At 36.3% G+C, this 25,974-nt stretch overlaps 1 protein-coding gene across 6 annotated transcripts in view; it reads left to right on the forward strand.

Annotated features, from left to right (window-relative positions):
* Nucleotides 1-25,974, forward strand: part of NEDD4 (NEDD4 E3 ubiquitin protein ligase) — a 139,071-nt gene that overhangs the window by 87,162 nt on the left and 25,935 nt on the right. For all 6 annotated transcript variants that reach the window (XM_004001640.6, XM_019832379.3, XM_045059280.1 and 3 more), the window contains 7 exons: nt 8,255-8,305; nt 9,803-9,864; nt 12,249-12,351; nt 18,130-18,296; nt 20,199-20,316; nt 20,408-20,575; nt 24,262-24,327. In XM_004001640.6, coding sequence (XP_004001689.1) covers nt 8,255-8,305; nt 9,803-9,864; nt 12,249-12,351; nt 18,130-18,296; nt 20,199-20,316; nt 20,408-20,575; nt 24,262-24,327 — 735 coding nt within the window. The remainder of the gene's footprint in view (nt 1-8,254; nt 8,306-9,802; nt 9,865-12,248; nt 12,352-18,129; nt 18,297-20,198; nt 20,317-20,407; nt 20,576-24,261; nt 24,328-25,974) is intronic.

A 25,974-nucleotide genomic window follows, 5' to 3' on the forward strand; every position in this document is an offset into this window, starting at 1 on the left:
TCATTTTTCTGCATTTTGCTGTCCAGTTTTCCCAGCACCATTTGCTGAGGAGACTGTCTTTATTCCATTGGATATTCCTTCCTGCTTTGTCAAAGATTAGTTGGCCATATGTTTGTGGGTCCATTTCTGGGTTCTCTATTCTGTCCCATTGATCTAAGTGTCTGTTTTTGTGTCAGTACTATAGTGTCTTGATGACTACAGCTTTGTAATACAGCTTGAAGTCCGGAATTGTGAAGCCTCCAGCATTGGTTTTCTTTTCCAAGATTGCTTTGGCCATTTGGGGTCTTTTCTGGTTCTGTACAAATTTTAGGATTGTTTATTCTAGCTCCATGAAGAATGCTGGTGACATTTTGATAGGCATTGCTAAAATTACTTTAAAAAATCATCTTGATAAAAAAAAGTGCTGATAGCTAAGCCTGAAAACTAAAACTATGCTATATTTAACTTATGAAGTCCTTCATATATAAAATTATTTTTATTCATGTTTAAAATTCATTTTCTTTTTTTTCAAACCTGATGTCTTTTTTTTCAATATATGAAATTTATTGTCAAATTGGTTTCCATACAACACCCAGTGCTCATCCCAAAAGGTGCCCTCCTCAATACCCATCACCCACCCTCCCTCAACCCTCAGTTTGTTCTCGGTTTTTAAGAGTCTGTTATGCTAAAATTCATTTTCACTGATTAAACAACATGATTGAAATTAAAAGTTGGATATTATAGCAAAAACCTTTGGCTATGTTTGGCTTTGATTGTGAGGAGATGATTCTTTCTTTATTATTTTGCTTTATACAGTAGAATTGCCCTGGGAAATGGTTTGTAACTCCAATTTAATGGAAACTTTTTAAAGGCAAGTATTCTTCAAAGCTATGACACTTTAACTTCTTTTTAAATTTCTGATTTTTTTGGTAACATTGGGTTCTCTTAAAGCAGAAATTCAACCACTCTACAGCCTTATTAAAGTTAATAGCGGTTTGTCCTCCTAAACTTAGAGCCATCTAGAGTTATTATTGAAATTTTGCAAAAACAGCAATTTGATTTTTCTCTTTTCATATTCTAAAAATTGTTTTCAGAAACTGAAATTCATATCTTTAAAATATTAGAAAAGGTAGTATTTACTGACAGAACTGTGCCCACTACAGATGGTCCTGTTTAAAATCACCTGCTGTTCTAAATTCTTACTCAGATTTCAGGCATTTTTAAATTATTTATATTTTACCAAATGCAAATTTGCTCTATGGAGTAAGCTGCATGCAGTTCAAGTATAGGAAATAACTCTCACAAAGAAATGCTTGATATTCAGAATTTGGAACAATTGGTTGGCTAGAGAAACATTAATGAACATCACAGACTGACTCGCCTTCATAGGAATGAATGTAAAACTATTACTTTTTCTTTGTAAATGGAAAAAGAACCTCTAATTGTCCTATATTTATAGCAACCATATGTCCCTGACTTTCCAGGATAATTCCCACTTTCATATTCTCCATCTCCTCAGACCATGAATATTGATTTTTAGTTTGGAAAATTTGTTCACTCTTCTAATATTAGAAATACAGTTCTTTGGGACCATTTCATGTTAAGTAGAAGTTAAGAAACTCATTTCAGATCACTTGTTTTAAATAAGGAAGATGTGTTGCAAGAAATTTTTGAAGTGTGTTTTTACATACCAGAATTACTTGAGACAGAGAAATTTTCATTATGTGGGATTTTTGTTCTGTGCTTTTGTTCACAAAGTACAGTCAATGGACAAGAAGCATGGAGCAGTTCATGGAATGAGATGTTTTCTTTCTGTTCCACCGTAACCAGGCACTGCCTCTGCAATGGAAATTGACTCTATAGGGAAGATTTCTAAGTTAAGAGATTTTGAGAAATGAAGAGCACCATAAGTACATGAAAACATGTTCAACATCCTTGGCCATCAGGGAAATGCAAACAGAACTACAGTTAAATACTACTTAACACCGGCTAGGAGGGCTATATCAAAAAGATAGGTAAATTATAAGTGTTATTAAGGATATGGAGAAATTGGAGCCCTCATACAGTGGTGGTGGTATTATAAAATGGTTCAGTTACTTTGGAAAGTATGGCAGTTCCTCAAAAGGTTGAACAGAGTTACCGTATGACCCAGCAATTTTACTCCTAAGTGTACACCCAAGAACAGTGAAAACATATGTCAGGACAAAAACTTGTACTTGAATGTTCATAGCAGCTTTATTAATAATAGCCAAAAAATGGGAACAATTCAGATGTCAATCAACTGATAAATAATACAATATATCCATACAATATAATATTAAGAAATTAAAAAGGAATAAAGTATGGATACTTGCTATAATGTGAATGAATCTTGAAAACATTGTTGTAAGTGAAAAAAGCCAGTCATAAAGGACCACATATTATATGACTCCCTTTATATGAAATGGGTAGGCAAATCCATGGAGACAGAAAGTAGATTGATGGTTGCCAAGGCTAAGAAAAGAGAGAGGAAATAGGAAGTGACTGCTCATAGGTATGGATTTTCTTTTTGGAGTGATAAAAATGTTCTAAAACTGATTATATACTTTAAGTGGGTGAATTGTATCTCAATGAGGGTGTTGTTTGAAAATGGAGGATCTTTTACTCACTGTTGGAAACATTCTGTTTTACACCCTCTTTAGTAGTGGTTCTCAACCAGGGAGAATTTTGCCACCCAGGGGACATTTGGCAATATCAGGAGACATTTTTGATTGTCACAACCAGTGGAGGGGTGCTACTGACATCTAGTGGGTAGAATCCAAGAATGTTGCTAAATATCCTTCAATGCTCAGGACAAGCCCCCACAACAAAAAATTATCTGGCTCATATTGTCAATAGTGCCCACGTTGAGAAATCCTGTTCATAACTGTGTTGACTCTAGTGGTAATTGACCACAGCCATGTTTATGAAGCACTGCAAGATCATGAATTATCAAACAGGTAGATGTTTACTCTATTCAGTTTAATAAGGGCAAGGCTATTCAATAAGACAGAACCAAAACAAAACAAAACAAAACAAAAACAAAAACAAAAAACCCAAAAAATGCTTTATTTCCTTATCTGGTGAAGCCTAAACTAAGTTAATTAGATAATTCAGTTAATCAAAATGGTTTATTCATCAGTCATCCTGGTTAGGATTTTACTACATTTTGTTGTATTTTACTTTCTTACTATTTATAGCTTCTTAAACATCAGATTTACAGAGTATAACATCTACTTGCAATAAAAATAGGAACAAACCCTAGTTGGCCTTGAAGGTATAACTAAAAGGTAATTTGTTCATTTCAAAAGTTAGCAACTCAGGTTCTAAAATAGAGATATGAGGGGCACCTCGGTGGCTCGGTCGATTAAGTGTCCAACTTCAGCTCAGATCATGATCTCACGGTTTGTGAGTTCAAGCCCCGTGTTGGTCTCTGTGCTGACAGCTCAGAGCCTGAAGCTTGCTTTGGATTCTGTGTTCCTCTCTCTCTGCCCCTCCCCTGCACATGCTGTGTTTCTCTCTGTCTCTCAAAAGTAAATAAAACATTAAAAAAAATTTTTAATAGGAATATGAGCCCTAAACTAAGCTAATTTGCTAGACTTCCATCTCCAGCCATGCTTTTTTAATTCTACATACCTGTCTGAAATGTCTACAGACTGTTTTACTGGACAAGGAGCAGGGGCTTCATTAACGAATCCAGCATTTCAAATACAACAGCTAACATTCATTGGATGGTATTGCATGCTGGCTATTATGCAAAGCACTGAAGGTATATTATCTTATTTAATTCTAACAAAACCCTATAAGGTAGGTATGTTATTCCTTTTCTTCAGGAAGCATCCTTTTATTTTATTTTATTTTATTTATTTTATTTTATTTTATTTTAAAAGGTTTTTTGATGTTAATTTATTTTTGAAAGGCGGGGAGGGGCAGAGAGCAAGAGGGAGACACAGAAGCTGAAGCAGGCTCCAGGCTCCCAGCTGTACACACAGAGCCCAATGTGGGGCACAAACTCACAAATGAGATCATGACCTGAACTGAAGTCAGATGCTTAACTGACTGAGCCACCCAGGCACCTCATGGAAGCATCCTTTTAAAAAAATGTTTATTTATTTTTGAGAGAGAGAGAGAGAGATCAAGCAGGGGAGGGACAGAGAGAGATGGAGGCAGAGGATCCAAAGCAGGCTCCACGCTGACAGCTCCCAATGTGGGGCTCAAACTTGTGAACCACAAGATCATGACCTGAGCTGAAGTCAGGCGCCTAACCAACAGGCGCCTCTGGAAGCATTGTTTTTATAGCCATCCATCTTTCCTGCACCAGTATGTACTGGTTTTTCTGTAGATCTTACACTACTGTTATTCAAAAGTTCCCTTCCTCGTGACTTGGGGGATCCTCTTTTCTTGTTTCTCATCTTGAATCTCCTGCATCTTCACTTCCCATGATATACTCCCTTATTTTGGTGGAGTATATCCTCTATTACCTTACTGAGAACACCGAGTGTCTGAAAACATCTTTATTCTGCCTTCATTTTTAAAGATCTTTTGGCTGGGGATAGAATTCTATGTAGGAAATATTTTTCTCCCACAGTTTTGAAGGCATTAATCTCTTGTCTTTCAGTTTTGTGTATGATCTGTTTTGTGTATCTCTAGACTTTTAGAATTACTTTATCTCTGGTGCTCTGAAATGTCACATTGATGTACCTTGCTGTGCATCTTTTCTTCATGCATTTTGCCTAATACTTAGTGGAGACTTTCACTCCAAAATTCATTTCCTTGAATTCAAGGGAAGTTTCTTAAAATGCTTCTTTGATAATTTCTTCCCTTCTCTTTTTTCTCTCTAGAATGTTTATTAATTAGATGTGGACTTAAGTTCATCCTGTAATTTCCTTATTTTGGGAATCCTGTAGTCTTTTAATTCTACTTTATGAGAAATTTCTTTAACTCCATTTTCCAATTCTATATGAAATTTTTTATTTCAGTTATATTTTTAATTTCCAACAGCTCTTTTTTTGTTCTTTCAGTGCTTCTTTTATAACCTTCTATTGTTTGTCAGATATTTCATCTCTTATGTCTGAAATATTAATTATAGTTTTTCTGAAGTATTTCTCTTGCAGTATGACTTGATACTGATTCATCTGACTCCTTTATTTCTGTTTTTTGGGGGGAGGGAGGAGGTCTCTGTTTTTCAAGTTACAGATTTTACTCCAATATTTAGTGGTCCTTAACTGTCCATAATGTATAAGATTCCAGTGTTTATTGATTACTTACAGGATGCACTGAGAAAAGTGCCAATATCACTTTTATGGTATTCTTGCTCCCCAAATGCATAATCTAAATTCAACCGTGAAGAAACATTACACAAACCCAAACTGATAAACATTCTGTAACTAGCCATTCCTCTTCATAAGAGTCAAGATTATGAAAGACAAAGAGACTGAGGTACTTTACTGATTAAAAGACATTAAGGAGACATGACAACTAAATGCAGTATGTGATCCAGAATTAGATCGTGGACCAAAAGTAGTGGGACAGTTGGTGAAGTTTGAGTAAGATCTGTAGATTAGCTAATAGTCTTCCCGGTTTTCTTATAATTCAATAGCAAAACAAACAAAAACAAATCTGATTTTAAAAATGAACAGAAGATCTGAATAGACATTTTTCAAAAAAAGACATACAAATGGCTGACAGACACATGAAAAGATGCCCAACATCACTAATAATGAGGGAAATGCAAATCAAAACCACAATCAGATATCACCACACACCTGTCGGAATGGTTATTATCACAAAGACAGGAAATAACAAGTGTTGATTAAGATGTGTAGGAAAAGAAACCCTTGTGCATTGTTGATGATGTAAATTGGGACAGCCAATATGGAAAACAGTGTGGAGGTTCCTCAAAAATTAAGAATAAAATTGCCATATGATCTAGGAATTTCACTGCTGGGTATTTTTCCAAAGAAAATGAAAGCACTGACTCAAAAAGATATCTGCACCTCCATTTCATTATAGCAGTATTTACAACAGCCAAGCCACAGAAACAACATAAGGGTCCATCGGTGGATGAATGGATAAAGAAGATGTGAGATGTATATATATATACATGTATATATATGTATATATACATACATGTGTGTGTATATATATATATGTATATATATACACATACACAATGGAATATTATTCAGCATAAAAAAGAATGAAATTTTGCCATTTGCAACAACATAGATGGACCTTGAGGGTGTTAAGCTAAGTGAAATAAGTCATACAGAGAAAGACAAATACCATATACTCGCACGTATTTGTGGAATCTTAAAATAAATAAATTAATTAATTAATTAATTTACAGAGAACAAGTTGGTAGTTTCCAGTTTCCATAGGAAGGGAGTTGGGGTGGGTGAAGTAGGTAAAGGAAGTCAAAAGGTATAAACTTTCATTTATAAAACAAATTAGTCATGGGAGTATAATGTATAGCATGGTAACTATAAATAATACTGTATTGCATATTATAAATCTTCTAAGAGAGCAAATCTTACAGGTTCCCATCACAAGAAAAAAAAACTATGTATGGTGATAAATGTTAGATTTATTGTAGTGATTGTTTTTCAATAGGTACATACATTGATTCATTATATTGTATACCTGAAACTAATATAATGTTGTATGTTTATTGTACCTTAATAAAAAAAAAAGGTGTATGGATGGATGCATGTAGGTAAATATCTGAAAGAAGTTTACTGAACAGTTAACCCTGGTTCACTCTGGAACTGGGATTGGAGGGTCAGGGTTTTTCACATGTTACTTTAAATACTTCAATAAATATTACAGATGACAGATATTGTTAAGCATATAGGTTTTTATTTACAATTAAAAAACCTAAGAATAGAAGATTAAATACATAAAAGTGTTACTATTTCCTCTAAAAAAATAGTATTCCTGGTTCTAATCATTGTGCTATAGTTATCTAAGATTAACATCTTAATGTTTGGGGAAGCTGGCTACTTTTCCTCCAATTGTCCTATCCTCTCTGTCTCTCTCTGTCTCTCTCTCTCTGTCTCTCTCTCTGTCTCTCTGTCTGTCTGTCTGTCTCTCTCTCTCTCTCTCTCTCCCCCTCCCTCCCTCCTTCCCTCTCCTCTTTTTCTGGCACTCCAGTTGCACATACATGAGACTGCTTCAAGTTTTTCCATAAGTCCTCCTTATTTTTCATCTTATATAAATTCTACTGGCATATCTTAAAATTCATGGAGCTTTTCTCCAGTCATCTTCAATCACATGTTAAGTCCATCCGTAATCTTTAATTCGGATATTATATTTTTCAGTTCTATATATGTTTTAAAATATACATTTGATTCAGTTTTATAGTTCCCATTTCACTACTGAGATTTTCCCCTCCAGTTATTCATTATGATCTTATTTTCCTTTTCAGTCCTTGAACATCTTTATAATAGCTGCTTTAATTTCTCTGTCTGCTGATTCCAAGATCTGGTTGGTCTTGGGGTCAGCTTTTATTGACTTTTTCTCTTGATACTGGATCACATTTTTCTGTTTCTTTGCATGTTTAGTAACTTGTGTACTGGTCAATGTATGTGGTACATAATTGAGATAGTAAATTTTATTATCTTTCCCTGAGAGTGTTGATTTTTGTTCTAGCAAGTTGTTAACTTAGCTGAGCCTTCCAGCCACTGCCTTTCATACGTGCAGTTCAGGGATCAGCTAAGAATTTGGGTAGAGTTCATGTATAGATTTAGAGGGACTTCTGTGGCATCTTTCTTTCAGAGATTGTCCCTCTCACTTTCTAGCTATGCTGTTAGCCTCAAACTAGGTTTTCAGCTTCCTCAAATGAGGAAGATGTCAGATGTCTGTTTGAGTTCTAACCATACCACCATATGAACCGTGAAGTACACCGAGGGGAAAAGCGATGTAAATATGAATCCTACCCAGTACAGTTCCTTCTTTCAAAGATTGACTCCACTTCAATTTCTGCTTGCTTGTAGTAACTCTATAGTGCTTTCAAATAGCTGTTTTCATAATTTTTCAGAGTATATAATTATCTGTAAAATGATCAGTCTAGTATACTCCATTCTATAATATACCATAAGCTGTATCATATTACCTTTTATTTTACATTATATGGCATAGGATTAAACAACAAAAAAAAGACTTCTACATTTTTTCATGAATGATGGCAATAGCTCATCAGAATTTCTAAAAATGTTGAGCATATTACTAATCTTATTTTTTATTCTTTTTCTTGTAGACAAGAGATGATTTCCTAGGTCAAGTGGATGTTCCTCTTTATCCATTACCGGTTGGTATAGATGATTTTAATTTTTATATTTATTCTTTTTTTCTAATAAATACTTACAGATACATGATATTACAATATAATAAATGTAAATACTTGATTTGTAAGATGTATACTTCTGTAATTTCTTGACCATATTATTTTCTGAAAACTCATCTCAATTTTCCCTTTTAAGGATTTTTTTAATGTTTATTTATTTTGAGAGGTGAGGAAGGGGCAGAGGGGGGGGGAGAACCCCATGACAGGCAGAGAGAGGTGATGATGATCTGAGCCAAAGTCACGAGTCGTACATTTAACAGACTGAGCCACCAAGGACCCCTAAGTTTTCATTTTAATTTTATTTTCAAGACTCCCTTACATGAACCCCAATAAGAAATAGACAGCTGCTGAGGTTGGTTGACATCAGGAAAGCATGTCTCAGGGAAATAAGTTTGGAAACATTCGGCTGAATGGAGAGAGCTTAGTCTCGCAGAAAGAAACTAAGATCATTTACGACAGTCTGGGCATGAAACTGAATGTGGACCAAGCATATAACAACAGAGGAAAACAGATTCAGAACACATTTCATAATAAAAAATTATTAATCCAGTTTTCTGACATTGGAGGTTGAGAAAAAAAATAAACAGAAAGTAAAGATCGTACAGGTTGAATTTGGGACATCAAGGTGGTGTCTCAAGTAGAATAGGTAGGAGGAAAAGCCATTTTGTTTTGAAAAATGATAGATTTATTTTGGGCCATAATGAATTTCAACGGAAAACAGGGGAAGTGGAAGGCCTAAAGTGGGCAGCTGACAGAAATACAAAAGTCAATTGTGTAGAGAAAGAGGCTGGAAGGAGTGAGAGTTCGCACATTCAGGTGACAGTAGAATCTCTGAGAACGATGGGCTGTCCAAGTAAGAGAGGTGAGAGCATTGAAAGCCAAACATTGACCCTTAGTCAGGGTGGGCCTATCAGAGAAGACAGACAGGGAGAAACAGGTGGGGGAAAAAGGAAAATACTGTCGTGAGAATTTAAGAGTTACAAGACTGAATGGGTAGTTAATGCAAAATGTAACAAAGAAATGAACAAAAGCAAAGGGCTGTTGAGCTTGATAAAGACAAGTAAGGCTTCTTTACTATATCAGTCTTTTGAGATATTTATTGGTTCTCTACAGTCTTTAGAGATCACAAGCTTTTAATAATATATTTAATCCAGTCTTGCTCTCCAGGCTGTTTTCTTTTTTGTTCTCCTAGGATGGCCTCTACGTTGTAACCACTTCTTCCCTCTATGTGCACCTGCTCAGCTTATTTGGTATTAAGGCGTGATCCCACTGCAATTCCTAAGGTTCAGGAAAGTGAAAGCACTAGCTAGCTGCCAGATATAACCATTGAATGAGCTAAACCTATATTTTTCTCGCTTCTAACTTCAGCCAAGGCTTAGGTCATAGTTCATGAATATTTCCTTAAAAGTACATGTTTTTGGTGTTATAGATGTATCTTGAAAACTTACTGTTTTATTCTAGACAGAAAATCCAAGAATGGAGAGACCATATACGTTTAAGGATTTTGTTCTTCACCCAAGAAGGTCAGTAAATATAAAATAATAACATAATGTTTTTTAAAATATTATTATACCTTGTAGTAGCCTCTTTGCAGATTCAAAGCTTAAACCTTTGTAAATAAGCTACTTCTAAATATTATTTTTAAAAGCTTTACTTTTTTATTGCTGATTAAAAAGTAATATATGCACAGTACAAAAAATTCTGAAAATACAGAGAAGTGATCATATCCCTTTAGGAAAGACTTGTCCCCCTAATATTTATCAGACTAGAAAGTGGAAATTTGTCATTACTGTTTTATTATTTATTTTATATCTTAAAATATATATAATTTTGTCATACTATCATTTTCAAAAGCACAAGCATTAATTAAGCCAAAAGCAATATCTAACTTGATATGCACAAAAACAATTTCAGAAAAACCTAACCACGTTTTGCATACTTTAATAAAAACAGGTATTTAAGAAAACTCAGATATTTAGAGAAAATAATTTGAGCAAAGACTAGAATTTAAAACCTGAATAGCATGTTCATAATTCCATTTTTGTAAACTGAGTTACTTGAGTTTTGTTAAAATTTTTGTTTAAGCTGTAAATGAAACTCCTTTACAAAAAAAAAAAAAAAAACCTCCTTTTAATATTCTGTGCCACCTAGTTAAGTAAAATCTAGTGAGGATGTATTGATTTACTGTCAAAAAGGTCAAAGTCAAAATAAAGAAGTACATCTGCAGAACAACAGTATTTGTCTTGTTTTTTAAACTAGAAAATACATTAGAAAAATATACTCTGGGAACTGAGTAAAATTTTTCATTAAAAAATTTACTCTTTGTAATATAAATTATTAAAGCAAAATAAAAGGGACAGTACTCTCTGTTAATATTTATATTCTATAAGAGAAGTCACATATTTCACTTCTGTAGAAGTCTTGGAATATAAATCTCTTTTCTTTTTAAACTGATTGTGGCATCTGCATACCAATAATAAATAAATGTTTCTTCTCTTAATTGCCCTAGTAGCCTGCTTTTTACTTTTTCAAATGCTTTCTAGTGTCTTTCTCTTTAAAAAAAAAAAAAATATATATATATATATATAATAGTTTATATCTTCTGTCTGTATGGACTATCACTGCAAGTGCAGAAAGAACTTGAAATCAAATAGGAAATGTACTACATTCTTACACTTTTTGAGCCCCATTAAGTCCAAACCCACAGGCTTAATGTCTAGTTTGAAAGACATGAAAATGTCACTATAGAGAAACTCTTGTATAAAACATTATTTGAGCAAGTTTTCTGTATCCATCCATTATAGTAGCAAGTCAATGTTCACATCCCCCTAAAAAATGGAGACACAAGCCACATTAGTGGCCTTGGAAATAAACATCAGGGATTCTGTTGACCACTCAGGAAAGCTAGTTTCCAAACTCATGAGAACTGTACAAAAGATTAAGGGAGGAGGCATTAAGTGGGGTGGGGAAGGGAGTACCTTTCAATAAAAGATAGAATAAAAGATAAGACTTTCTTGTTAAGAAAGACAAAGAGTAATTGGTTACATAACTGATGTCTATGAAAATCACCAAAATATCTTTGCAGAAAACTAGGACAAGGAAGAACTTTTTAAGTGTATAGGATGTTGAAATTGGTGGGGACAAATAGACAGATTTAAAACTTTTAAAATATTAATACAATGGACAGCAATCTTTAGCTTGGACAACTCATTATGCAAAGACGTTGTTCATATACATTATAAAATAAAATAGATAAATTAATGTGTGACAGACTCAAACAGCTGTCAAAGAAAGAGTAGGTTTCAGACAGTTATCAGGCCTTGCTCTCCACTTTTCTATCATCCTGTACAGTATGACTAGATAAGTATCCCCAAAGTATATCTCTGAGGCTGCCTTTCCCTGTCCGCCAAAGTCTCTGGGTTCACAGAGTATACAAAATCTAAAGTTCTCTTGTTTCACGTGGACCTCATCATCTGGATCATCCCTTCCTCCTCTGTGTATCCTGTAAGCCAGCCAAACCCAACAACTGCCCTTTCCTTCGGTGTACCCCAGGTTTCCCATCGTTTCCTCATTTTTTAGTCTTTTCTCCACTCTTATGCCTTTCCATTCACTGCCACGGATCAAAATCCTCCTCAATCTGTTAGCACCAATTCAGATGCAACTCCTTCACGTTCTCCCTGATCTTTTACTCAAACTTCCTTAGCATCTTATTTATTTCATAACAATTATTTATTTATGTCTATTACTTTTTCTCCACCACCCACTCCTTTTCCTAGCTGTCTTTTGTAGTAGAGTTTGTCTTTGGGTCTCCTCTAGTAGCTAGTAGGTATTCGTTAAACTTTAGTTAAATGAGTGCTTTTCTTCTTAAGTGTTAAAGTTTTGTGAATAATTATTTTCTTTTCTACAGTCACAAATCAAGAGTTAAAGGTTATCTGAGATTAAAAATGACTTATTTACCTAAAACCAGTGGCTCAGAAGAAGATAATACAGAACAGACTGAAGAATTAGAGGTGAGATTTTATAAATACTTGGTTCAATGAAAAGAAAATATCTCATTTCTTATTTTACTATACCTTGAAGAAAAAATTACTTTATTCAATAAAGTTAATGTGTGCAATAAAAATTATATACCTGGGTATTTGTTTATTTTACCTAATCATTCATTAAACATTTCTTTCCTCTGAGGACATTTCTGTAGAATTAATGGCCATTACTGAGGGCATTCTTAAAGGTTAGTGAATAGGGAATATGATGTTTATAAATGAAAGTATTTATTGTAATTAAGTTATCAACTCTTTGTGTTTTTTCAGGGTTTTCTAAAACCATGTCATATTCTCCTCCATTAAAGTAAGAATGTAATTTACTATTTGTAAGCTAAATATATAGAAATTTTAAGGAGACTACTGAGTAGGAACTCTTTTATGAAATATAATTCTTGTTACTTTTCCTCTCATAGTTGCGGTGAGGATGGGAGGACTCATAGGAAAGGAGGGGAATGGAGGGGGGAAAAATTCAAGTGATCTAATAAAAGGCCATATTTATTCGAGGCAAATAGAATTTAATAATTTTCGTGGATGACAGGATATGAAGAAGTCCAAGTCAACTATTTGGGCGGGGCTACATGCATCAAGGGTGAATGAGGAAGAGGCAGAGAGCATGTATTTGGAATAGAATTGGATAGGGAGTTAGTGACTGGAATCCTAGTCCCGAGCTCTGGTACTAGTGAGCCGAGTGACTGTGTGTCATTCAATATCTCTGAACCACAGTGTCTTCATTTGTACAATGACTGTTGTACCAGATGACCTCTAGGGTTTCTTCCAGCAGAAAAACTCATGATTTGAAAAGGGAACAAAAGAACCCTGTCTTGAATTTCCCACTGAAGCAACAACATTTACTGAAAGCACATAGTATATTGGCACCAATATGCTTTGGAGAGTTTGTTTGTTTGTTTGTTTGTTTGTTTGTTTGTTTGTTTGTTTTAGAGAGCAAAAATACAAGCAGGGGAAGGGGAGAGAGAGAGGGAGAGAGAGGGAGAATCTTAAGTAGGCTGCACACTCAACATGGAGCCTGATGTGGGGCTCAATCTTAAAATTATGAGATCATGACCCTGAGATCATGACCCAAGCTGAAATCAAGAGTCAGATGCTTAACCGACTGAGCCACCCAAGCACCCTTAATTTGGAGAGTTTTCTTGCATGTGCCTTCCTCAACAGTCATGCCTCTTTGGCTGAGGGTCTGGTTAGGTCTCCAGAAGAACCGTGAAGGTAAAGGACCTCCCAAGCACTGGACTCTACCTCAGATACCCACATACCTTGGGTCAGAAAGCTTGAGAACAAGCCATGCTTTTGCAAGAGAGCTTTCTGGGAATTTTTTATATGCACTAATAAGATTTTACTTTGTGGGGGAAAGCTGTAATAATAGAAGGAAAAAAATTGCCCTTAGTCCGGCAATCAAAAAACTTGGTATCCTCTCTTAAGCCTATATTTGTTTATTTGATTACCTTTTCTTTTTTAGTTTTTCTCTAGCTTATTATATAAAAATCGCTTTTTTAAAATTCTAGGTATTTATTGGGTCGAAGTTTCTCTACCTGACGTTTTGGTGCGCAGGGTATCTGCATAATGAATACTGTTTGAAATGAAGGATGCCTGCTATAAAGAAAGAAAATTCTTAATTTAGTAACTTAAAAAAACTTAACAACATTTCATTATTTAGTAACCTGCTCCAAGTTTTGCCCACACACACGTATCATAGGTACCTTATTCACAGTTTAGTGTCTGTGAGTAGAGTTCCTTCACTTCATTTTGTGGCCTCAGGTCTCAATGTTTGAGTTCCCTCAGAATGCACCTTATAATTTCAGTATATGTAAGCATGTAGGAGTTTATTTATGAAAGGCCTTAGGAATTCAAACACATGAGTCTATGCTTATTTATCTTCTGTGTAGCTAATGACCAGAGAAGTCTTGTCTTTGACATCTAGCTTGTGAATATATAAATTCTACCATTTAAAGAAAAACAATGGCATTTTCAAAAGAGTGGCTCACTCAGGCAATTTGTATTTCTTAGTATGTCAAAGTCTGGCTGTAATAGATTATTGTTTAACATTCGATTTTTGTACCCTTTGCAACTTTAGACTTAGTTGTATGTATTTTACAAGAATAACATATAACGTGTGTTGTAACTCTAAATGCTTTCTTTCTGACCTTCTTTGACTCCATTAAATTGTTGGCAATCACATACTAGCTTATCAGTAATTAAATAACATTGATACTTAGAAAATATTTCATGAAGAGTATTAGCTGATATATGTTTAATAGGGAGGCATTCTATACAAAAAAAAATGAAAACTCAGTCTTTCTAAACAGTATTCAAATGTACAACTGCACTTTCTCAAACTTGAAACAAGTTTTTAAAAACTGGGCCTTCAATTAAATTAGCTTTTCCTGGGGCGCCTGGGTGGCTCAGTTGGTTAAGCGGCCGACTTTGGCTCAGGTCATGATCTCGTGGTCTGTGAGTTCGAGCCCCGTGTCGGGCTCTGTGCTTACAGCTCAGAGCCTGGAGCCTGTTTCAGATTCTGTGTCTCCCTGTCTCTGACCCTCCCCCGTTCATGCTCTGTCTCTCTCTGTCTCAAAAATAAATAAAACGTTAAAAAAAAATTTAAATTAGCTTTTCCCCTTCTCGTTTACTTAGATAGCATAAATTCACTAAGTAGACCTTTAAAAGAGACATCTTTAAGAAGATTTTAAAGAAATAATCTTGGGGTGCCTGGGTGGCTTGGTTGGTTAAGCAACTGACTCTTGGTTTCCACTTAGGTCATGATCATGTAGGATCAAGCCCTGTATTGGGCTCCTGCGCTGACAGCATGGAGTATGCTTAGGATTCTCTCTTTCCCTTTCTCTGCCCCTCCCCTGCTCATTCTCTTTCTCCCTCTCTCTCTCTCTCAAAATAAGTAAACATTAAAAAAAAATAACCCTCTGGTACCATTTTTTGAGCTCTAAACATGTTTACAATCCTTTACAGCAGAAGTGAGGACCCTTTTATTAATAAATTTCATTGATCTACAGAAAAATAATCAATGACCATATTTTTAAAAACAAACTTTTTTCAAGAGAGCAAAATATAAAAATTCAACTCACATACTTTTAAAATCAAGACCAGAGAACTAAAATTTGATTTAATATATACAAGACTAATTTTTAGGAATGTAAATCTTATATTATGATCATTTAAAGGAATGGAAAGGAGAGAGAAAAGGAAGGTAAACATAGATGGAAAGAAAAAGAGGATAAAGAGAAAGAAGAGAATGGAGCAATAAAAATAAAGAAACAAAATTAAAGAAGAGGAAGAAAGGAAAACAATAGAAGAGGTAAAAAGGAAAAAATAAGAGAAGAGTAAGAAAGAAAAGGAGTGTATTTTACTTCCCATCCAGATCTCTTTTTTTCCAGACAAATTCTTTGTCTTCCTCTCTCCGTACCCACCACCCCACCCTTGTTCACTTTCTGTCCTGCTTCAGTCTAGAACCCTCCCACCAGACCAGCCAGAGACATCCGCCTTGCTGGAGAAACCCCTGTCCTTTTCTCCCTGATGCCAGAAAAGATTCCTTTCCTTCCCAGCTCTTCTCCCTGATCCTTTCTTGTCAGATTTTGCCTTCTGACATAAAAGAATTCTCTTCCACCTTCTAAGCTATCCGCTGGCCAGCAAATAGCAGTCCTTCAGGGCTAGATCCCCACCCAGTGCTTCGAAAGAAAGACAGTATAAGTTAAGGAAATTATTTTTTTGCCTGTTACTCTGGTAACAAATATGTTTCTCAGTTTCCCATTTTTCTTTCCATTTTGATTTGGTAGTTTTTGTCATGTACAAATTGGGGGGTTTTGTAATCAAATCTGTCAACCTTCTTTTTCATACTTAAAAGCTTCCCCACTCTTAGATTATATTTTTTAAATCCCCCAGCTTTGTTGTAATACATGTTGTTTTTGCTTTCTAACATTTCAACATTGCTCAGTCTATAACATCCTGGTAGAAGGTAGAAACCCAGATAATTTTTTTCTTCTTTCACAAGTTTGAAATGTCTTTATCATATCCTAAATTCCTATAAATTTGAGGGGCGCCTGGGTGGCTCAGTCGGTTGGGCGGCCGACTTCGGCTCAGGTCAAGATCTCGCAGTCCGTGAGTTCGAGCCCCGCGTCGGGCTCTGTGCTGACTGCTCAGAGCCTGGAGCCTGTTTCAGATTCTGTGTCTCCCTCTCTCTGACCCTCCCCCGTTCATGCTCTGTCTCTCTCTGTCTCAGAAATAAATAAATGTTAAAAAAAATTAAAAAAAAATAAATTTGAGTCTCTTTCTGGGCTTTCGAATCCATTCTATTGAGCTGTCTGTCCATGTGTGTACCAATTATTGTGGTTTGTAATATATTTTAATCAGTAGGGTTAATATTCACTCCTTTTTTTAAAAGCTGTATAGAGTTTGTAAGGTTTTGTTTTGTTTTTTTAGTTTATTTATTTATTTTGAGAGAGAGCACATATATGCATGTGAGTGGGGTAAGGACAGAGAGAGAGAGAGAGAATCCTAAGCAGGCTCTATGCTGACGTGGGGCTCACTCTCACAAACCATGAGATCACCAAGAGTCAGAAGCTTAACCAACTGAGCCACCCAGGCTCCCCCTTCTTTTTTCTTTAGAACTGTGGTGGTTATTCTTGCTTGTTTGTGTTTCTGTTTGAACTTGAGAATTGCCTTGTCCCATTATTTTTAAAAATCTGTAATGTAGTTTTAGCGGAATCTTGGCAACTTTATATATTAACTTGGGGAGAATTGATACCTTAGTGAGACTGAGTCTTCCTAACCAAGATCATATTATGTCTTTTCATTCATTCAGTTCTTTCTTTATGTCTCTTTAGGAGAATTTTTAAGTTTTCTTTATTCATTTATTTCTGCCTTCCTAGCGTTATTGGTATTTAGTGGGACCTTTCACTACTGCCTTTTCTGTTAGGAGTTTTCTTATGTAAAAACATGCCATTAACTCTTACTACCTTTCAAGTAATTCCTTACCCTAACCACCCTAGCTTAGGCTTCATGTATATTTGCCCCTCACTATATCAGAGGAAATTTCCAGTGTCTTCTTGTCTTTTAAACGAAACAAAGAAAACAAACAGAACTTTAATTTCTTTGGCTATTTTATGACCTGACCAAAATGCCTTTCCATGGTCCATAGGAGAAAGAGAAAAATCAGACCAGAGAATCATAATGGCTTTTCAGTTGCTAGAAAGTTGACTGTAGCAATTATTTCTGCATCGCTTGCCTTTCCCTGCTATGCCTATACATATTTGAGCTTCGTTTAATGATCTTTTTTCAGGTCTCCAGTAGTTGCTGATTTCCATTATAAACAAGGTGCTTTCTCTGGAGGAAAGACAAAATTTGTGTCCTTCATTCATTTGCTTATAATTTAGAGAATAGCCTAAGATTACACTAGTTTAAATTATGTTTCTCAGTGCTTTCCATCATTATCTGTTTATTTAGAAGTTCTGTTCTTCTCTCCTCTTAGGTATGTTTTAAAACTTTTTTGGAAAATGTTAAAAGTTTCAAGCGGAACTTAAATGTTATTATTTTGCTGGGAAAAAAAGTCTTCATTATCATAAAATATTCATATTATGGTCTTAAAGGTAGACACTGTGCAAATTTTGTCCTTGCATAATTTCTGGAACTGGATATGCTAAATCTCTTTTTTAAATTTCCTCCAGCATAATTTATAAGGTGAAAAAGATCAAGAACAAACTTAATTGTTACCACTCTGGTTTTCAGCCTGGCTGGGTTGTTTTGGACCAACCGGATGCTGCTTGCCATTTGCAGCAACAACAAGAACCTTCTCCTCTACCTCCAGGATGGGAAGAGAGGCAGGATATTCTTGGAAGGACCTACTATGTAAACCATGAATCTAGAAGAACACAGTGGAAAAGACCAACCCCTCAGTATGTGCTGGTGACTTTCACATTTGTAATCTGAATACATTTTGACCACAGATTTTTATTTTGCAGTCATATCTCAAATGGATTAATAATGGTGTAGGAATCCATAAACTATAAAAATATGAGGATTTTTGTGGTTCAGGACTTTTAAAATGCCATCCTGTTTTTTTATTAAATGATTTTTGTAATATTCAAAATTATTTGAGTCACAAATGCCACTCTTCTAATTGCTTCTTTATTTTAAATTACTTTGTAGGCACAAAGGATACATTTTTCTCTTTAGACTGGTTTAGAAAAATCTTGGAAATTTTTGTAGCTTGTTACTAAACTATAATAAACTGTTAATTTCTACAGTACACTATTTTTAAATATAAATTACTTATAAAATATAGAGGACTGAATAACAAGGGTCTTTTGTTAAACACTCATTTGCCAGTCTGGTCAGTGTATACATAATTTCCAGTGCACACAGATCAAGGATAGAATGACCTTTGAGGTATTCTAATTGATGTCTCCTCAGTGATATTTTTCTTTTATTACCATCAGACCATATGTTATACATATACATTTACAAATGGCCCATTACTCACATTTAGTATCAAATACCCTTCCACATCTCCTCCCTTACAGTCTTATGAGGCTTTCTTTAGTCTTCTACTTTTTGACAGAGACTTAAAATTTTTATTTGTCCATTAACCTTCTAATTTTCGGCTTTGGTATTTTGGGTCTGATACAGTCCAAGCACTTTCATAGGTAGTTTCTGTTCTCAGATACTTCTAAAGCAAATCAGTGGTCATAGTTCTTCATGGTACAGAAGCATCTATCTCTGTAGAGATCTGTACAGATTGCAAATATGAAGGCACTATAGAACTCTACAAAATTGTCCTACTGCATACCTCAGCAGGCCTGACTTGAGCAGGATACATTTCTTTCACTACCATTGATGTCATTTTCAGTTAGCCTAAATCACATATTTAGGGGAAAAAAATCTGAAGCACTCCCTTAAGGTCATCTGTCAAAATTGAATTTTCTTCAGCAATAGTACAATAAGAACTGATCTTTTGACTATCCTGGGATTATATGGCACTAAATAAATTAATAATAATTTTGTTATTAAATATTTGTATAAAATTCTTGATCTGATGGTCTGGTTGTACTAAATTCAAATAGCTAGAATAATAAAAGTAATTAATGGGGTAATGGTGTTCAGTCTGATTTATATAACTTTCCTACACTCAGACATGCCTTTTCTATGATAATTTTTCAGACCATGCCTATTTCTGTAAATGATCAAAATCAGATACTATTTAATCTGTAATCTATTAAGTTTTTAATTATAGTGTTTCTTACATGATCTTACATGATCTTACATGATCTTACATGATCATCTTACATGATCTTTTATTTTGCCCTCTGCATTCTTGTATGGGTAACTCAACTCTTGGCTTAATACTGATTCTGGAAAATATTACCAACTGATTCATGAAGATGTATAAGTAACTCTTAAAGCTTCTTTTTTATAATCTCTCTAGAGCTATTTTAGATTTTACTCATATAAATAACATGGCAAAATAATAATGTAATGAAATTATTTATGAAGCTCTCAGATATATTTATTCAACAAATATTTTTGAAAGCCCTTCCATGTCAAACAGTATTGTATAGACATGGTGATAAAGTAAAATATCAAAGTCAGACATGTTACACATTTGCACAAAGCCTTAATTCCATAAGGTACTCTGAAAATACCAATGTGCCCATGACCTAGTCTGTGCATGTTGAAATAGCCTTTGACCCAAATAGTGAATTCTGATATAAGGTATTTTTTTAAATGGTCACAGTATCTGTGACTATCATCTTAACTGTCTTCAGACATGGATAATGGCTTGTATATCTCTAATACAGGGACAGCCTAACGGATGCTGAGAATGGTAATATTCAACTGCAGGCACAACGTGCATTTACCACAAGGCGGCAAATATCTGAGGAGACAGAAAGTGTTGATAATCGAGAGTCTTCCGAGGTAGAAATGATTTTCTTGTTCTTACCAATAGACACATGTTAAAGCAATAGATCAAAGTATGTGTGGATTAAGATGATTCTGTTTATTTTAGAACTGGGAAATTATAAGAGAAGATGAAGCCACCATGGATAGTAATCGGGCCTTCCCATCACCTCCGGCATCAAATAACTTGGATGTTCAAACTCATCTTGCAGAAGAATTGAATGCCAGACTCACTATGTGTAGAAATTCAGCCACCGGACAGCCAGTATCCAGCTCAGTAAGATGCTCTTAGATTTTGTTGTAGCTTCAGGATTTTATAAAATATGTGTTATTCAGTTCAGTATCGAACATTTATGTGAAATTTTGTGTTTTATCCCTGGTTTTATTGAGACGTAATTGACAGACGACATTTTATTGGTTTAAGGTATGCAACATACTGATTTGATATACGTATATATTATAGCTAAATTATAACCACACTAAATCTAGGTAGCATCCATCACCTCACATAGCTACAAAATGTTTTTCTTGTGATAAGAAAAAAATGTTGTCTTAAATGGCATGTAATAACGTGTTAGGGACTTTCGGACTTTATAGTATGGTCATGTTTCAAATATCTCCACTAATAGTATGGAGCAGAGTCATGGATAATCCAAATAGTCATTGGAGTCTAAATGTCCATTACATAAAATAGTCCCTTCCAGCCAGAGACTCCCAGGAACACACTTGTAATTAACAGTTTGGGTTTATTACTCATTTCAGCAAGGAGAACACACACCATGAGTGTCCCCGTAAGAGAACATTAGAAAAGACTTGAAGGATTTGGGTTCATGTTAGGTGATTTTGAGGAGGGCTTAAGGAAGCAAGACTTTGCTCTGCGTTGAATGCTGTCAGGAAGCAAGAGTGATTCTGTGATTGGGTATCTCACATCTTATGTATAGTGAGGCTAAAGCTATAATTAGTAAAAAGCAGCGGTCTCTCATATTTGTCAGAGAGAGAGAGATATTTGGTATTTTGTGGCTTGGACAGTGTTCACATTTTGTCTGTGTCCAGGCATGATTACAAAGTGGTCTTGATTTTGTCTTGACCCTACTGATGAGTGACAGGCCAAGTCCTGCATGTCAGGGACTACTTTTCTTCTTCTCAATTATACCACATCTATCACTGGCACACATGTTTGACTAAGAGCCAAGGTACTTTGACTAAACAGGGGGATAGATGGCATTCTCCCTCCAGCAACCACTATCAAAATTGCTGAAATGGAGTTCAGACGCACGTATTCCAACAGGTACCGCCATGATGAGATCTATGTGTCCAGTTCTCTCAGGTGCATCATCAAAGGAGACCTTTCAGTGGAAGAAAGAGATTATTCTCTGAGGATCTATGGTCATTTCCAGTTGGCAGTCCCCCACTCTTCATTCAATCAGTAAATATTTATTGAGGGCTAGTATATGCAAGGCACTGTATGCTGGTTAAAGTATTGGCACACAGCTAGGCCTGTTGGTTTAAGTATTGCCTGTGGCTGCTTTCACATTACACTGACAGAACTGAGGAGTTGTAATAGAGACTGTATGGTCCACAAAAAAAGATTAACTATCTGGACCATACCAGAAAAAGTTTGCTGACTTCTATGTTTGCACCTTCTTCAAGAAGCTTCAGGGTAGATAGTTTTGTATAAATACCTATGTGAATATCCAAGAGCAGATCTACCTTTCTGCTCCCTTTCCCTCCTCTCTTCCACCTGACTATTCTCTCTTCCGCTCATTTCATTTTATTATTTCATCAGGGGAGTGGGAACAGTCAAGACATAAAGGATATTGATTTGCTGGTGATAGATCACAGAAGCTCCTATTCCCTTTCCTCCTGTTATTTTGTTTGTTTACAAAAGTAACACATGGCATTCATGCAATGAAATACTATGCAGCCATGAAAAGAATGAAGTGGCTTTGAATGTACATGTTGTATGGAACAATCCCTAAGATGTATTGGTCAGTGAAAAACAGGAAGGTACAGAGCAGTGTGTTTGATACTCTACCATTTCTGTAAATTTTCTACTTGACAAAATAAATAGGTGTATCATATTTCTTGAAGATTAAACAGGAAACTGCTAACATTGCTCATCTCTGAAGAGAGGAACAGAAGGAGCAGGACACATGTTTTGTGTACCTTTTTAATTTCATGCCATGTGCATATTAATTTAAAAAATAATTTATTATTTTAAATAATTTACTACCTGGGTGGCTCAGTAAAATGTCCAGCTTTGGCTCAGGTCATGATCTCCTGATTCGTGGGTTCAAGCCCCGCATCAGACTCTATGCTGACAGTTCAGAGCCTGGAGCCTGCCTCAGATTCTGTGTCTCCCTCTCTCTCTGCCCCTCCCCCCCAAAAATAAATAAACATTTAAAAAATTAAAAAATAATCATAATTTATTATTTTAAAGTATTCTGTGGCCACAGTTAAAAATTCAAACAGTATTGAAGTATATAAAATTAAAATTCAACCTTCCATCTCACCTCTAGCATATGCTCCCTCAATCACTATTAATGGTTTGGCATATAGTGTGCTAAACATTTTCTATACATTTATAAACATATGTGCACACACATATATTTGTATATCATTTTTTTAACCTGAGATTATCTTTTTCACTTGTTATATTATAGACATTGGACCATTTCAGTACATGTAGATGTACTCCTTTTAAAACTAACAAAGATGTGGGGCACCTGGGTGGCTCAATCAGTTAAGCAGCTGACTCTTGAATTTCAGCTCAGGTCATGATCTCATGATTTGTGAGTTCAAGCCCTGCATCAAGATCTGCACTCACAGTATGGAGCCTGCTTGGGATTCTGTCTCCTCCTCTCTCTCTGCTCCTCCCCTGCTCTCTCGCTCTCAAAAAAAATTTATATATGTTTAAAAATTTAAAACTAATAGAATTATCAAACATCATTCCATTGTGCAAGTAACGTTTAATATACTTCACCAGTCTCCTATTGATAGACTTTAGGTTATTTACAATTCTGTGTTATTGTGAACACTACTACAGTGGATATTTTGACTTAATTTATATGTCTATTATAATTTTTTTTATTATTTAATAATATCAAACAATTCAGATAGTGACAACAGCCTGCATATAAGAGCACAGGGAAAGAAAGAGTAAGGGATTTTTGGGAAGCAGGTAACCTAGAATGTCCAGAAGGTGGGTGTTGAGGTGGGAAGTGCTGACACTCTCAGGAACAGCTAGGTCAGGAAGCTGTGTTCTGTGCTATGGATTTCACCCCAATGACCGTGAGAAGTCACTGAAGGGCTCTGAGCTAGAGAAGGATGTGACCCAATCTGCCCTGTAGAAGGCTCTCTGGCTACAGCACGCAGTATGGAGGGCACATTTAGGGAAATAAGACTGGAAGCAGGGAAGTCTGTTAGGATGTTGCTGCAGTAATAGTCAAGGCGACAAATGATGAAAACTTGAAATTAAAAAAAAAATACTTAAGCTAAAAGTGCAAGGAGAATATATTTGGGAGCTAGTAAAGAAACAGAATGAATTAAGATCTGGTGACTGACCTGGCTGTAAGGGACCAGAAGGGAGTCAGCTGACTGACTGACATCTGCCATGAGCTGGACTCAAGTGCTGCTCCCGAAACAAGGAATACCCACCAAGGAACAGGTTTCAGTGGGTGTGGACAGGGGAAAACCGAATCCAGTCTGGGGCACAGTGAGGGGTATCTGTTAGACATTCAAGAGAATGTGTCCAGGAGGCAGTTTAGGACCGAGGGCAGAAGAGGGAGCCGGAAGGTGGAAGGTATTGGCACATGGGTGGTATCGAGCACTGAGTGCTTTCACACAGAGTCTCTACGGTCACTCTTCCTTCTGCCCCCTCATGCCCACCCCCATACTTTACCTGCCATTCAGAGACAAATCACAAACCTAAAGCTATTGTCACTCCTTCTTCTTTTTTATAAGAATCATTCCAGCAGAAGAGGCAGCTTACAAGCCTATACTTTTGAGGAGCAGCCTACACTTCCTGTGGTGAGTTTTATCCTCTCCCCTCATTGTCAATAAAAATAAGAAACTCAAGAACTTTTTGTTTTTTTGGACATTGAATATGAACATTTGACTGCCTAGTAATGAACCAATCCAGCACAGAATCTAGGTTCTTGGAGATAAGGTTCAGGGGAGGGGAACTGGGGGAGGTAGACCTTTTAGAGACAAAACGGGAGAACTCTGTCTCCCACAGTAAGAAAGCAAAGTGTCTGCACTGGTGACCGTGGGTGATATCCGGGCTGTGGCGCTGTGATGGCTGGAGGTGGTCTGCAGTCAGCATCCAATTCGAGACTGTGGTGTCCAGCTGCCGCTACTCTGTGCACTGGCCCCTGCCACCCAGCAGCGGTGTCTTCTCCATACATGAAGCATCACATTGGGGCTTAGTCACGTGGACAGGTCTGCACTGGTATCGGCAAGCTCCGTGGCCAGGTTGGGTGGAGTTCATCAGCCCTTTGCTCTCCTTTCCCTTCACACTCGTGTCCACATCCACTCGTGTCCTGCCTCCTTCTCAGTAGGGTTCCCAGCCGTGGCCTTGACCCGGGCTCAGACCTTAACATCCTCATGCCTTGAACGTTGACTTCCCTTTGGCCTCCCCACCCCATCCCTTTCCTGACTCAACTCTCAATACTTTTGAGTTTATCTCCCCTTTACACAGCCCCTGCTTGTGTTTGAAACCAAATGAAAATGCCCAGGCTCCCAGCCCCCTTAGCCTACCCACCTCCTCATCCACCAACAGGAACCTCCTGCTGCCTTCACCCCATCCCTGCTTTTTCTTCAAAACAGGCGGCCCCCTTTCCTGATCCTCTTCCTCCTCTGTGTCTTATGCATTCCATTTCCCCACTTAGAATGTCTCCTCACCTTTCTTCACCATTTATAATTTTGAATGGCAGTCTACACATTAATTTTGAAAAGTGAGGATTGTTTTTGCTTTTATGGAAATTCCAGCATAGGGTTGCAGAGGCTCAAATTTCCTTGAGCCAAGAGTGGTTCATCCATCTAAAAAGGTGGCCCTGCACAAATAGAGAGACACAATCCTGTGCTGAGGAAGGGTGGTGGGGGGGGGGGGGCGCACACCTGTGCAATTGGCTCAGTCAGTGGCCACTCTCTCTACAAGAGAGTGGATGCCACAGGAAGACTGACCTCACCAGCCTCACTCTCACTATTGCCATTTGCCTGGCTTCCTCCATTAGACTGGAGCCTGCTTAAGCGGAGATCCATGGTATTTCTCTCTCTGTGCTTTGTAATGTCCTCATACAAGGGAAATGTTGCATTTCTAATTGACTGACAGGCATTCATCCTAGAAACAATTTTAGTGCATCAAATGAGCGACAGAATCTAGAGGTGATTTATATTCTTCTGTACTTACATGTAGTTCTGTTTTTATTTGTACTAGAAAAGCAATTTCCATACCTTTTTCTTCTCAATATATCGATTAGGTGTTTTAACAGTTTTCTTGAGGTATAATCTGCATACCATAAAATCCCCTCACTTTTTTTTTAATATGTGAAATTTATTGTCAAATTGGTTTCCATACAACACCCAGTGCTCATCCCAAAAGGTGCCCTCCTCAATACCCATCACCCACCCTCCCCTCCCTCCCACCCCCCATCATCCCTCAGTTTGTTCTCAGTT

Source organism: Felis catus, chromosome B3, assembly GCF_018350175.1.
Source record: "Felis catus isolate Fca126 chromosome B3, F.catus_Fca126_mat1.0, whole genome shotgun sequence".
NCBI lineage: Eukaryota > Metazoa > Chordata > Mammalia > Carnivora > Felidae > Felis > Felis catus.